Source organism: Delphinus delphis, chromosome 19 (genome assembly GCF_949987515.2).
Source record: "Delphinus delphis chromosome 19, mDelDel1.2, whole genome shotgun sequence".
Lineage (NCBI taxonomy): Eukaryota > Metazoa > Chordata > Mammalia > Artiodactyla > Delphinidae > Delphinus > Delphinus delphis.
In genome coordinates this window covers 24,261,509-24,276,640 of record NC_082701.1, presented here as the reverse complement: position 1 = coordinate 24,276,640, position 15,132 = coordinate 24,261,509, and the positions used below count along the sequence as shown (strand labels likewise).

General features: G+C 44.6%; 1 protein-coding gene across 5 annotated transcripts in view; it reads left to right on the top strand.

The window, feature by feature from the left end:
* FAM117A (family with sequence similarity 117 member A) overlaps window positions 1-15,132 on the top strand; it is a 64,050-nt gene that overhangs the window by 14,758 nt on the left and 34,160 nt on the right. For 2 of the 5 annotated variants that reach the window (XM_059997336.1, XM_059997333.1), the window contains exon 1: window positions 6,123-6,336. The exons of 1 other annotated variant lie outside the window; for it this stretch is intronic. In XM_059997336.1, the coding sequence (XP_059853319.1) occupies window positions 6,141-6,336 (196 nt within the window). In that variant the 5' untranslated portion in view covers window positions 6,123-6,140. Of the gene's footprint in view, window positions 1-6,122; window positions 6,337-6,445; window positions 6,569-15,132 lie in introns of those variants that run through there. 2 more of the 5 variants (XM_059997335.1, XM_059997332.1) reach the window with 2 other exon arrangements.

The window sequence follows — 15,132 nt, the reverse complement described above, 5'->3', positions numbered from 1 at the left end:
ACTCTCTGGATTCAGAAGATCCAATTCTTCAGCTGTGCCACCTCCACCAACTCTTCTTCCACTGTCCAGGCTCTCTACTCCTGGTACTTCGGCTTTAGAATAAAATTTAAACTCCATATCCTTGAGACTACCCACATTACCCTTCTCTCCAAGGGAAGAATGCCTCTATCCAATAATATGCCATTTTATCTTTTTTAAAAAATTAATTTATATTTGGCTGCATTGGGTCTTCGTTGCTGCACGTGGACTTTTTCTATTTGCGGAGAGCAGGGGCTACTTTTTATTGCAGTGTGCGGGCTTTTCATTGCGGTGGCTTCTCTTGTGGAGCACGGGTTCTAGGCGCGTTGGCATCAATAGTTGCAGCACACAGGCTCAGTAGTCGTGGCTCGTGGGCGCTAGAGCACAGGCTCAGTAGTTGTGGTGCACGGGCTTAGTTGCTCCGTGGCATGTGCGATCTTGCCGGACCGGGGCTTGAACCCATGTCCCGTGAGTTGGCAGGCGGACTGTTTTTTTTTTTAACTTATTATTTATTTATTTATTTATTTATTTTTGGCTGAGTTGGGTCTTTGTTGCTGCCTGCGGGCTTTCTCTAGTTGTGGTGAGTGGGGGCTACTCTTTGTTGCAGTGCGTGGGCTTCTCATTGTAGTGGCTTCTCTTGTTGCGGAGCACGGGCTCTAGGCGTGTGGGCTTCAGTAGTTGTGGCTCAGGGGCTCAGTAGTTGTGGCACACAGGCTTAGTTGCTCCGCGGCATGTGGGATCTTCCTGGACCAGGGCTCGAACCCATGTCCCCTGCATTGGCAGGCGGATTCTTAACCACTGCACCACCAGGGAAGCCCTGCAGGCGGATTCTTAATCACTGTGCCACCAGGGAAGTCCCGCCATTTTATCTTCAGAACAGCTCTGTGAGGTTGATGAAGCACAGTTGATTCTGCCATAGAGAAAGGAAGCCATTTGTCCAAAGTATTTCAAGATTCCTCACTCCAGGGCTTTTACCTCTAACACACACTGTATGGCCCAACCAATAAAAATCACACATCATCTTCTAAGACTGCCTGAGAATTTACATGTTGGGTCCTAAAATGCACAAAGTTGTCAGGTAAGAACAGATTTCAAGAGACTAGCTGGCTCACACTTTGGCTCTCAGGCAGGTTGGTGGTCTAGAAGTTGAGTGTTTGCTGGGAAAACACTTGAATCTGAAGTCAAAAGACCTAGGATGTTAGTCCTGGGTCTGCCTTTTACTAAGTGGAAAATCTTGGGCAAGTCATCTAGCCTCTGTGACTTAGCCTTCTGTAAAATAAGGACAATGATATCTGCATTTTCTACATAATATCTGCATTTTCTACCTATTGTACATGTAATAGTCTACCTATTTTTTTGAATTTTATTTATTTTTTTATACAGCAGGTTCTTATTAGTCATCAATTTTATACACATCAGTGTATACATGTCAATCCCAATTGCCCAATTCATCACAGCACCACCCTCACACCCCCGCGGCTTTCCCCCCTTGGTGTCCATACGTTTGTTCTCTACATCTGTGTCTCAATTTCTGCCCTGCAAACCAGTTCATCTGTACCATTTTTCTAGGTTCCACATATATGCGTCAATATATGATATTTGTTTTTCTCTTTCTGACTTACTTCACTTTGTATGACAGTCTCTAGATCCATCCATGTCTCAACAAATGACCCAGTTTCATTCCTTTTTATGGCTGAGTAATATTCCATTGTATATATGTACCACATCTTCTTTATCCATTCGTCTGTCGATGGGCATTTAGGTTGCTTCCATGACCTGGCTATTGTAAATAGTGCTGCAATGAACATTGGGGTGCATGTGTCTTTTTGAATTGTGGTTTTCTTTGGGTATATGCCCAGTAGTGGGATTGGTGGATCATATGGTAATTCTATTTTTAGTTTTTTAAGGAACCTCCATACTGTTCTCCATAGTGGCTGTATCAGTTTATATTCCCACCAACAGTGCAAGAGGGTTCCCTTTCTCCACACGCTCTCCAGCATTTGTTGTTTGTAGATCTTCTGATGAAGCCCATTCTAACTGGTGCAAGGTGATACCTCATTGTAGTTTTGATTTGCATTTCTCTAATAATTAGTGATGTTGAGCAGCTTTTCATGTGCTTCTTGGCCATCTGTATTCTTCTTTGGAGAAATGTCTATTTAGGTCTCCTTCCCATTTTTGGATTGGATTGTTTATTTTCTTAATATTGAGCTGCATGAGCTGTTTATATATTTTGGAGATTGATCTTGTGTCTGTTGATTCGTTTGCAAATATTTTCTCCCATTCTGAGGATTGTCTTTTCGTCTTGTTTATGGTTTCCTTTGCTGTGCAAAAGCTTTGAAGTCTCATTAGGTCCCATTTGTTTATTTTTGTTTTTATATCCATTACTCTAGGAGGTGGATCAAAAAAGATCTTGCTGTGACTTATGTCACAGAGTGTTCTTCCTATGTTTTCCTCTAAGAGTTTTATAGTGTCTGGTCTTACATTTAGGTCTCTAATCCATTTTGAGTTTATTTTTGTGTATGGTGTTAGGGAGTGTTCTAATTTCATTCTTTTACATGTAGCTGTCCAGTTTTCCCAGCACCACTTATTGAAGAGACTGTCTTTTCTCCATTGTATATCATTGCCTCCTTTGTTATAGATTAGTTGACCATGGGTGCGTGGGTTTACCTCTGGTCTTTCTATTCTGTTCCATTGATCTATGTTTCTGTTTTTGTGCCAGTACCACATTGTCTTGATTACTGTAGCTTTGTAGTATAGTCTGAAGTCAGGGAGTCTGATTCCTCCAGCTCCGTTTTTTTCCCTCAAGACAGCTTTGGCTATTCAGGGTCTTTTGTGTCTCCATACAAATTTTAAGATTTTTTGTTCTAGTTTCGTAAAAAATGCCATTGTTAATTTGATAGGGATTGCATTGAATCTGTAGATTGCTTTGGGTAGTATAGTCATTTTCACAATATTGATTCTTCCAATCCAAGAACATGGTATATCTTTCCATCTGTTGGTATCATCTTTAATTTCTTTCATCAGTGTCTTATAGTTTTCTGCATACAGGTCTTTTGTCTCCCTAGGTAGGTTTATTCCTAGGTATTTTATTCTTTTTGTTGCAGTGGTAAATGGGAGTGTTTCCTTAATTTCTCTTTCAGATTTTTCATCATTAGTGTATAGGAATGCAAGAGATTTCTGTGCATTAATTTTGTATCCTGCAACTTTACCAAATTCATTGATTAGCTCTAGTAGTTTTCTAGTGGCATCTTTAGGATTCTCTATGTATAGTATCATGTCATCTGCAAACAGTGACAGTTTTACTTCTTCCTTTCCAATTTGTATTCCTTTTATTTCTTTTTCTTCTCTGACTGCCGTGGCTAGGACTTCCAAAAGTATGTTGAATAATAGCAGTGAGAGTGGGCATCCTTGTCTTGTTCCTGATCTTAGAGGAAATGCTTTCAGTTTTTCACTATTGAGAATGATGTTTGCTGTGGGTTTGTCGTATATGGCCTTTATGATATTGAGGTAGTTTCCCTCTATGCCCACTTTCTGGAGAGTTTTTATCATAAATGGGTGTTGAATTTTGTCAAAAGCTTTTTTTGCATCTGTTGAGATGATCATATGGTTTTTCTTCTTCAATTTGTTAATATGGGTTATCACATTGATTGATTTGCGTATATTGAAGAATCCTTGAATCCCTGGGATAAATCCCACTTGATCAAGGTGTATGATCCTTTTAATGTGTTGTTGGATTCTGTTTGCTAGTATTTTGTTGAGGATTTTTGCATTTATATTCATCAGTGATATTGCTCTGTAATTTTCTTTTTTTGTAGTATCTTTGTCTGGTAATATTCTACCTATTACATGCCTATTGTGAAAATTAAATGAGATGATGTAGGTGAAAGCTGTGAAGTACTAGACAAGAGTTAATTTTAACATCTCAGCCAAATGCATCTTTGGAGACTCTTTATGTAAAATGTACATAGTAATCCTTCTATGTTCATAAGAAAGTTTTAAAAGAATAGAGATTAGTATTTCATCTCTGGAGTCAGGCTGCCTGAGTAACCTTGGGCAATAAGTAATCTTGCTTCAGTCTGAAGACTCAATGAAGAGGAGATAATACCCATCTCATAGGTATCATGATGAGAATCAAATGAGATGATGTACGCAGGATGCTTAATATATACCCGGCATGGAGAAAGGAACTCACTGAATGTTATCAGCTACTATTACTGATTTTATTAATGAAGATGTGAGGCAGGGTGGTGCAATAAGATCTGATAGAGATCTGTGCTAGGAATCAAAAAGATTTACCTTTTGGGGCCTTAGTTTCTCTACTTGCACCATAATAAGAATCCATGGTTTTCTTTTTCCAGATTGTCATGGGGATTTTAAAAAAAAAAAGTATATGAAGACTTTGAACTAATTGGAATTGAGGAATGTTATAAATTGCAAGATATTTTTTAAAAACTGAGTTAAGTTTATAAAGACTGAATTTTCATCAGTTCATCAACTTTTGTTCATTCCTACCTGCCTTTGGTAAAGTTGTCCTCTTCATGGAAAAGGAGTACAGCATCTCCCTGTCAGTAAAAAAGATTTCAAATGTCAGACCTTGAAGTAAATTTTTCAAATCTGCAAGGATATACTCTTTGCAAAGAAAACCTTTCTTTAGGACGTTCCATTGCCTCAATTTGTTCTCTGTACATAGGCTGATTTTAATATTCATCCAGTTCATGAATTTCCACTTTGGGTATTTTCTGCTTTCAATATTTAATCCCAAGAATGACCTCTCCTTGCCTTGCAGCACGCTCCCAGATTACCTCCTTTTCTCTGATTAGTTAGTATGGCTTCAGGGAATACCTTCATTTTAACGTTAAGCCAGGCAAAAACAGAAATAGAAAGATAAATCTGTAGCAAGATCAAAAATAGATATCATGGCTAAATATAAACCTGGAGGGAATTATCTAATTATTTGGATGGTCCCTTATCACAGACAATCCAGGGTTGATTGCCTTTCACTTTTTCCATATAAGAGAACAAAATGGTTAATGAATACCACGAGTAACAATTTTTTCTTTTGAAGAGTAATAATTTTAAATAGTAACTTAAACCCTCTTTTCTTCCCCAAATCTCATCATGTATATTATAGTATATGATTTTCACAACTGCGTGCATTCTTTTTGGGGACCGTCCAGTCTCATTTTGACTTGTAGGTCAGAGAGCATTGAACTGGGAAGACCAGGACTTGCTTATGGAGTCACTGTGCAAATTTGGTCAACTTTCTCAGTCACTTTGTTCCTTCCACTCTGCTGAGCTAGAGTTGGAAGGGACGACTCTGCTCCTTTTCAGTCTCAATTTAATTTACAGGCTAGCAGCTGCTTTTTTTTAGGTTGGACCAACACCAAGTAAGGACTTGGAAATGTGAAGAAAGACAAATGTGGTGTCACTTGAGGCACAGTAGCCATTAAGTTCACGGATATAATGCAAATCGCATGCAAATGTTATGAAAACTTGGCATTAATTTGTAGAAACTTACTTTGGAGCTTGCAAGCAGCGTTGAGATCCTATGAGGATTCAAAACTAATGTTTTTAGGTTAAACCAAAAGTAAGGCTTTTTGAAGTTATTGGTTTCTCCATACTTGCCAGGACTCAACTGCTGAAAGTTTGACACTTCTCCCTGCCCCCCATAATGATTTCACTACGGCTTGATTCCATTTTACACCCGGTCCCGCCCCCGCTTAGCCTGACGTCACGTGATATTGTATTTGCATACTACCTGGGACTGGGTGTAACGCTCCCCTTTTCTGCGTCTTCTCATTGGCGGCGCCGGAAAACCAGCCCTCTTCCGGACGGACCAATCAGCGGACCCTCGGACGTGGGACAGCAGGCAGGGGTGGGGTGGAGGTGGGGTCTTAGGTTGGATCGCTAGGCATATCGACCAATCGTCCTCTGGTGTGGGAAGATCAAGCCGAGGATTGGTTGGGAGGAGGGGTCTGGGGATCCGTAGGCCAATGAGGGCTCTGGGCTGAGGGGGGCCGGTCTCCACCTCCTAGGGCAGATAAGCAGCAGCAGCGGGGGTTGGGGGGCTGTGTGGGGCTCACTGTGGGGCCGAGGCAGGCCGGCAGTCAGGCGGGCGGGCGATGGCGGGGGCCGCAGTGGGCGGCAGAGGCGGAGGTGCCTGGGGGCCGGGGCGCGGAGGGGCAGGGGGGCTCCGGCGGGGCTGCTCTCCCCCAGCCCCCGCCGGCTCCCCCCGGGCTGGGCTGCAGCCGCTCAGGGCCACCGTCCCCTTCCAGCTGCAGCAGCCGCACCAGCGCCGGGACGGGGGTGGCCGCGCAGGTGAGTCGGGCCTGGAGTGGGTGCGGGGGGGGTGAGGGGAGCCGTTGGGGGAGGGGGGGGGCGCGTGACTGGGGGGAGGGGTATGGGGAGAAGTGTGAGGGGGAAGTGGATGGGGCGAAGGAAGAGCAAGGGGGTCGCGCAAAGTCTGCGAGGACGGAAGGAGCAAAAGCAAGGAGTCGTGAACGCGGAGTGCACCGCCGGGACAGAGTGTGCAAGGAGTCGGGGCCGAGAGGTGAGGGAAGGAACCTGGCAGATGGAGGCTGGCTTTGGGGGCGTAACCGAAAAGTGGGCAGAGGTGTCGTGTGGGGGTGAGTGGAAGATGCAGGGGTGGCAGCGAGGTGTGAGGAAGGAGTGAGTTGCGCGTGATGGGGGCGCCCTGTGTAGGGTTTGAGCTGGAGCGAGGAGCCGGTGGGCGCTGGATGTCTGCACGGGAAGGGGGAGGGGCATGGAGGAGAGCCCCGTGGAGCTATGTGTTAGTTCTCCAACTTGAGTTTGGCACCAGCATCCCGTTCTGCAGCTCTAGAGTTCCTTTTCCCACCACTTCACGTGGGCTTCCCTTTCTGCCACCTCCTGGAGCCGATTTCTTCTGAGCCGTTGGAATAACTTAGTTTAACGGCTTTTACTACCGTACAAACGCTCCGCTCCTATTCCCTACATTCCTTTTGGTTGGCCCAGAAGTTGTATGTTCCCAGATCACTGACCTGCTTAATATGGCTTCCAACCATTGCGTGTGTGTGTGTGTGTGTGTGTGTGTGTGTGTGTGTGTGTGTGTGTAGAACCTGAGTAGTTTGCCCCCTGCCTTTCCCTCCTCCCCCCATCAAGGCTGTTTTGTCCTGGGCATGTCAGTCAACGTGGCAGTGGGGTGAGGGCTACATTCAAGTACATTGTGGCAAATACCCACACTTTCTGAACAGCACCAGAAAGATGTCTTGATAGCAGCTTAATAATGTGGTCGATATGGGGAAACTAGGGGAGAGCAAGCTTAATCTTGCTTTCACACTCAAAGTTGTAATGGATCCCCTGCAAATGCAGGCAGTTAGGAATGGGAAAAGGAACCTACTTGCATGAGGAGGTTGGCAAGAAGTTGAAAGTGAGACTTGCATTTGATTCACACCAAATGTGAAAAGATCGCTGCACACTTCCAAAGCCTCAGGGTCTACCAAACGCACAAAAGTCATGGTCCCTGCCATCTGATGGTTAATGACATTCTCTAAAGCAGAGTTTCTTGAGCTTTTTGTGATTACTAAACTTAGTTTCAGCACACCCCCTCCTGAAAGTATAGCTGCTACGGTGCCTTCCTAGGTAGGAATGGGATTAAGAGGGTCTCTGAAGTAGAAAATCCAAGTCTGTCTGGACTTCATTGTAAATGTTAGCATTGCATCTTGGAACGCAGAAACTTGGTCAAATCTGGTAGCAAGATGGTAACCAACTAGTAAAAGTATACCTAGAATCTGTAGAGCAGGGCAATGCCCAGATAAACTCATGCCTTTCATGAACTGCTGTAAAGCAAACCAGAAGACTACAAACCTGTTGGTTTTGTTTGAGCTTCCTTGGAGTCCAGGGAAGTTAGTAGAACAGCAAGCACCTGAACCTTAGTTGCTTTTAGTAGAAATCAACAGAAAGCCTGCCTGTGTATTAGTTGGAAATCTATTAGCGGTCATATTTTAACAGCAGTTATTTTGTGTCTACTATAGAACTAATATTTAAAGGACAAACACTGGTGGACACTGTGGAAAGAAGAGTGTAGCTTTGGATGACTGGGTTCTTCACATGGCCTGTTCCTTTTTTAGGGCCAGGGAACCCAAGATACTGGTAAAAACATAGGAAGCTAGAGCTCTGCACAATTTGTTGGGTGATTTAAGGCAGATTGGGTGATCTCTTGCTTATGGATTGGGCTGATGGATTGTTTCTCCACTTATTAGTATCCCAGAGACCCTAATAAGGCACTTACCTGGTCTGTAGTGGGATTATCTATAGTTCTCAGTGAGGCAGGAGAGAGGAAAGACAGGAGGAGGAAAGAGTGGCCTGAACCTGTGGAGTTCTTTGTGGCCAGACATTAAGGAGATGTTCCTGGCCTTTGGTTTGGGAGCACATCAGGTCTTCTGAATGTTAACTTTTACCTTTATGTGTGTTCAGATTGTTTCCATTCCTCGGCCTTGAGAAGTGGCAGAAGTGGTTTCCTTTGGGCCCATAGGATATATGTGATAGAAGTAAAAGCCTTGCAGTCATAAACCCTTAAGAGAATGGCTTTGCGTGCCAGTTACCTGGGTGTTGAATCCTTTTCCTAGCTGTGTGGCTTGGAGGAAGTTAAGTAACTTCTGTGCCTCAGTATTCTCATCTGTAAAGTGTGAATAATATCATCTACATCATAAGAATCAAATGAGTCAGTAACTATAAAGTGCTTAGAACAGTGCCTGGCAAGTAGAAGGTACTCTGAAGTGTTTGCTACTGCTTATATTGTTGTTATTCTCTCCACCCAGCCAAGGTGAGAGCACTGTTGGCCAGAGCCCATTGCCTTTTCAGGCTTCAAAGAGCAAACCCATATTGGTCTGAAACCAGTACTGCGGGTTTCAGAATTTCAGGGCCTCCCCTTGCACTTTTATTTGCTCATCTTTTAAAATGAGCTTTCTAAACAGGGCTGTGAAACCCAACTGTTTAAAAAAACATGTGAGCTGAGACGGAGTTTTAGGAACAATTAAGTGTCGTCACTTTCTGTTTCCCATCTCAAAGTGACGTAGTGTTCAGGGCTGTGCAGTTATCTCTCCACCACACACCCTGTTGTGTTCTTGACTAGGTATATTAGATGTTGTTTTAAAAAAAAAGAGTTATGATGTAAAGAGCAGGATTTACCTTCTGTGGCCATTTATCTGTAAGGGATGTCTTCATAAAGTGAGGAATGGCTTCATTTTTACAAGCCTGGGCGAGGGGTGTGGAAGGTAGAAGAGAGTGGAGAGAAAAATGAAGGTCAACTCTAAGATGCTAAGAGCTACTAGTGGGTAACAGAAATCCAGGATAAATTTCTTACTTCAATTTCCCCTTTAATTAAATTCTCGTTTATGTCTTTAGTCACTTGGAGGCTGCTGACTTTTATATTCTTCCAGGACCACTGATGATGGACAAAACGGGGCTAGGAGGTGAATTGTTCTGGGTTCCAGTCTTACCTATTCTGTTCAGTGTCTCCATATCCATGTCCAGAAGCTAATGTTCAATACAGCTTTGCAAGTTCTTCTCTAGTGGACCAGCCCCGCTGGCCAGCTGGGTGCTGGGGGAGTCCAGTGCCTCCTCTGCCCACCAGACTCTTCTTAAACCGGGGTTTGGCACTATGGCCTGCAGACCAAATCCAAGCCTCTGCCTGTTTTCGTAAATAAAGGTTTATTGGAACGCATGGAGCCCTGCTCCTTCATTTAGGTATTGACTGTGGCTGCTTTTGCACACTGACAGAATTTGAGTAGTTGCGCACAATGACAGAGTTGAGTAGTTGTGATAGAGACGGAATAGCCCACAAAACCTAAAATACTTACTACATGACACTTTTCAGAAAAAAATTGGCCTACTCGTTGTCTTCAACGATGTTCCTGACCAATACTCCTATTAAAAAGATGAGTTTCAAATGTGTGTAGTTACACCTCTGCAGAAAATCCTAAGGGGGTAAAGAAAACTAAGAAGCCTGTATCCCCACTCATATTTTAGGGAAAAAGAAAGGGGGATCATCAGCTTCCAGTCAGTTCTCAATCTTTATAGAAGATCAGCACATGTGAATCCATGCTGCCCACCCCCACCCTTGTCAGGTGACATGTGTTCGGTAGATATAAACTAGTTTAGATTTACATAAAAGCTTAACTGTTAGGCAAATTTGCATCTCCTCCCCTCTTACCCTCCTTCCAAATCTAACAACCCACAACTGCAGTGAACATATTTCAAAATCAGTTGGAAATTACTTTAGGCTTATCTCCTGTTTTGGATTTTTCTCCTTACCTTTTATTTTTCTGAACAGATCATTGAGAGCTGGTGGTAGTCATGGCTGCCCTCAAGTACTGACTTCCTCACAGGGACATAGGAAAGGTTTATTTCAAATGTCCATTAGGTTCTCCAGGATGGTTGTCTCAATGAATGTAAGGCAGCATTGTTATTAAATGCTATTCGTAATTATTAAACTCCTTTCCTTGCAGTGCTCTTGTAAACTTAGTCCTTAGGGGATGGGTGTTTAGAGAGGTATGGAACCACATAAAGGAGGTTGCTTATTCGAAGCTCTGAGACGAAGCCCTCATCAAACCATGGTCCTTGGTTTGAAACAGCCTGGAGATTAGAATAGAGTGTAATTTTTCTATGCCACGGAGCCATCTTGCTATAATGAAGCTTGGGCTGCAGTTAAAATCCTTTAAGAGCTACAATTGTGCTTTGAAAACCTGTGATTGAGGCAGCTTCTGTTTGGGAGGCATCAAACACCAGGCACTTCCCAGCCTGACACTGCTAGCTTGCTTTTGACAGCTTTGCTAGCACTAGGCACATGGTCAGCAAAATGCCCTGCTGAAATATCTGACTCTTAAATGTTATCACCAATGATGGCATCTTGAAACTGGGGGCTAAGGTGCCTAACTACTTTATCTTTTTGGTACCCAAAGGAGAGTGCGTCCATGTGTTCTTCAGTATTTTGGACAGTAAGGGATTATACATACGGAAGCTCTCCACAGGTCACATAGAGCGAGGATTTTTTAAACCATTTGAGGTCAAATGGAGAAGGGCTGAGAACAACAGTGGGGTGTGGCTGTAAGAGGGCATTGTTCTCTCTGGTTCTAGATATAGATTGTCCTCTAGAAAATTTGAGGCGGGATTGATTGCAAAATTTTCATAGTTGTGGTGGCAATATGAGCGTTGCCAAAGTGGTTGGTGGGCTTTAATAGCCAGAGAACACTTTACCTTCATTTTCTGCTAGTTTATAATGAATGACGTGATGGGCACCAAGGCCACACTATTCCATGGCTCTTTTTTTTTTTTTAATCTATTTATTTTATTTGTTTTAGTTTTGGCTGTGTTGGGTCTTCGTTGCTGCGCACAGGCTTTTCTCTAGTTGTGGCGAGCTACTCTTGGTTGCAGTGCGTGGGCTTTTCATTGCGGTGGCTTCTCGTTGTGGAGCATGGGCTCTAAGCATACGGGCTTCAGTAGTTGTGGCACACGGGCTCAGTAGTTGTGGCTCATGAGCTCTAGAGCACAGGCTCAGTAGTTGTGGCACACGGGCTTAGTTGCTCCGTGGCATGTGGATCTTCCCGGGCCAGGGCTCGAACCCGTGTCCCCTGCATTGGCAGGTGGATTCTTAACCACTGCGCCACCAGGGAATCTTAATGGAGCATCTTCCTCTGGATTCTTACCGCTCTCACATAGAGCCTTGGTGCCAAAGGATTCAGACTTTAGGGTGTGACATATTCTGGGGGCAGGCCTGGTTTTTGAGTTCTTATTGACACTATCATATATATCAAATGCTATATGACAGTAGGTCAAATGCTTTACTAGACTTACCTGGGCTTACTCTTATTCCACAGGCAGCTTGGAGCCCTTTGAAAAGGCTGGAAGGGAAAACCTTGTGTTTCCTTCCCGTTTCAGAGTGAAGGTGGGTGACCACCAGCAAGTTAGTTTAGTGAGACTGGACTGTCTCTTCATGAGTTAGTAAGTTTTATCCCCCTCTGAGATGGATAGAAGAGGGAGCAGGGAAGAGTGGAAGCAAAGCAAAGTTGAGTGGGGAATCTGGTCAACTTTCCACCTCTGCCTGAGTTGAGTCTTCACAGAGGGCTCCATTATTTGGTTTGCTGGTTTATGAATTAACCAAACATTAGCCAAATCTAGTCACATTGTTGGGTCCAAAACAAATCCTGATCTCAGAGAGAAAAGCGTTTTGGATTATATTTGAAGCTGTAAATTATCTGTTTCCAGTTCCTCTCCAGTTGTGTGGAGCTTGTGAAGGGGCTCTTGTTCTTGGGAACAGCTGTCTGGTGGGAAGCTCTGCACAGCTGGCTGCTCTCACCCAGGATTCAAGCTCATGGTCCTCAGTGAACCTCCTGGTTTTGAAAACTCTTCCTGGCACTTTGTTTTCTCCTCCACACTTTTCCTCAGGGTCGCTACAAAGCTGAATGCCCAGCTTGGAGTCATTTAAATGTTTATTCTTAGGCCCTGAGTACGCCTCAATCGAATTTTACTGTGTGGGAGCACCACAGCCAATCAAGGGTGGCTTCAACGAACTTAAAAGAATGCTATCAAAGTATTTCATAATAGAAAAACTTACAACTCCAGCCCCTGGGGAACCTGGAACTGAAGTCTGGACTGTGTGCAGACACTTAACCTGCCCTGCTCTTGAGCCCCAGACAGCTGACACCAGGGGTGGCGAGTGCCTTGGGCTCAGCTCTGCCTGCACACTCTAAAAGGGGGGAGGTTGGGGGAGGCCTGGGAAGACTCCTCCGGGGGCTTTGGTCGACCTGAAGCGGCAGGCTTCAGGGGTGAGGGAGTTTTCTCTCAGAGCCTGCCTGAATGTGGCTTCTTAGAGTTGGGCAGTATTTGGCAGGCAGAGTGATAAGTTTGGGGTGCCTCTTCTCTGACCCTGTACTCCCTATCTTGCAAATGGTGGGTGGCTTTTCCGGGGGGAGCTTTGTTAATGAGCGTAGGTCTAGATTACCACCTGCTCTGCCGCTTGCATCCCTCATCATCTGATCCTAAATGAAAACATGCAGGAGAGCATGGAGGTCTAACCTCCTCAAGAGGCAAAGGTAGGATTAAACATACAACTCTAAAAGCAAATTACTAACATGTGCACCAGTGAATAAAAGATAAATTCAAGCTGGAGGAGGTATAGAGTGAAGGAATATTCAGTGTTAGTTAGGGTTAATTAGACAATTACTGAGATGTCTCTAGTAGGCTTTTTTTTTTAATTGGCCAGTATATTATTCTCCCTACCATTAAATTAAATTTTTACTCTCTCCCTTCCCTTTTGAAAGTGGCACTGGTGTGTCCTTGTTTAGTCAGCTGTGTACTTTAACTTTCTCAGATCTCTTTAGTCCCTTCTGCCCCATGCTGGAAATTGTGTGCCTGCCTTTTTAAAAGGTAGGCACCTCATGTTTCAAGTTCAAGTGCAATGGAACTCACCCTGCAGCTTGAACAGATTTGAGTGTTTTTGCAGAGGGAGGGCCAGGGCAGATGGGGATTGTTGTGCTCAATAAATGCTTGTTGGATGGAGTTGCTGGAAAGGCAGCAGGGGTGGGGAGAGTGAACCACACTTCCCCAGGCTCATTTGAAATGGTTTTTTCCACTTCTGGCCCCCACACTCTGTGCCCCCTTTATAATACCCCTCTTTAGCTACTTACAAGGCCCCCCCACCCTGCCCGAAGTGTTACTGTTCTCTCTTCAAATCACTGGTCTCCCATTCATCCTGGTCATTGGGCTCGAAGCCCAGCTGGTGGCGAAGACGTGGCATTTCCATGGATGTCTTCGCTAGGCCTGTAGGTTCTGTTCGCCGCACACTTAAAGCCAGAGGGTGAGCTTGGGCCGTTAGTTACCAGGTTGATCCATGGAAACAGCCAATGTTTAGGATTTTGTTGTGATTTTGTAAAAGAGCCAGAAGACCTGGCTTTAGGCTTATATGTGGATATGGGTGAGAGGCCAAGGAGACAGATGAATGCGGGATGTTCTTTCACTCCAGGTAGATTTGCACCAAATTCCTAGTAGTGCTATAATGTATAGCAAAGGAAAGCAGGAAAACAAAATCTGAATTAGCAGCTTTTCTAGACCAGGGTGCAGAATTGCCTATTGGCTTTAGGGTGGTTTTAGAGGTATGATCAGGCAGGAAGCCCCCCTTCCCAAGGCAGGCACCATCCTTTATATGAAGCACTGCTGATTCCTCTTCTCTTTTCCCCACCAAATGGGGGAAATGCTGGCAAGAGATGCTCACTGTCATTCCCCAGGCCCTGATACCTACACTGTCATCCATGGAGCCTGTGTTCCCCTGCCAACCACGGGCCTGGTGGCTTAGTCAAAATGGTTTTATAAACCTGCTCAGTTGTGGGTAACTTTGAACAGAATGAAAATGTGATTGCAAGGAAAGAAAGACAGCTTCTCTTCCCTCCTCCCCCCTTCTCTCCCCAACCTGCCACACTGCCTTCCCTTTAAGAGTTTTCTGTGCTCTATGCGTGTTTGATCGCCCACACGGCTTTGAGAGAGCTGCGGCTGATAACACATGCGCTCCCTGCCCTACACCTGCAAGCTGGCTGAGAACCTGACGCCCAGCCCCTATTTGGGGATTGTCTTTGTAACTCATGCCCATCAGATATGACACACAAATTGGAGTTGAGGGTGGAGTGGATAGCATTTGGCATGACAGAGGGGATGCAACCAGAGAGCTTTCACAATATCATGTCGTCTGGATTTCGAAGTTGGGGAGAGGAGGCCCACGTGAGGCCATCCATGTGGTATGTGCACATCTTAATGCTGAAGGCAGCCCCTGGGCTCTTTCTCATTAGAACCGTAATCCTGGGGAGTTTTGTGTTCACAGGAGAAGTCTAAAGCAGCTGCTTCTGTGGAAAGGAAGAGTCTGTGGATCCCAACCCTGGAAGGCCCCAAAATTCATCTGCATTTTTCAGGGAAGCTGAGAGTGTGGATAGTGTTAGTTTTGACAACGCGTTCTGCGTGTTTAGCTCTTTGTTGCTCGCAGTCGGTACCCTGGAACGTTTCTCATTCAACCTTGCCACAGTCCTGCAGGTGCAGGTGGCATTTGCTTGTTTTTGCAGATAAGGAAACTGAGGCCCCGAGAGGAAGTGA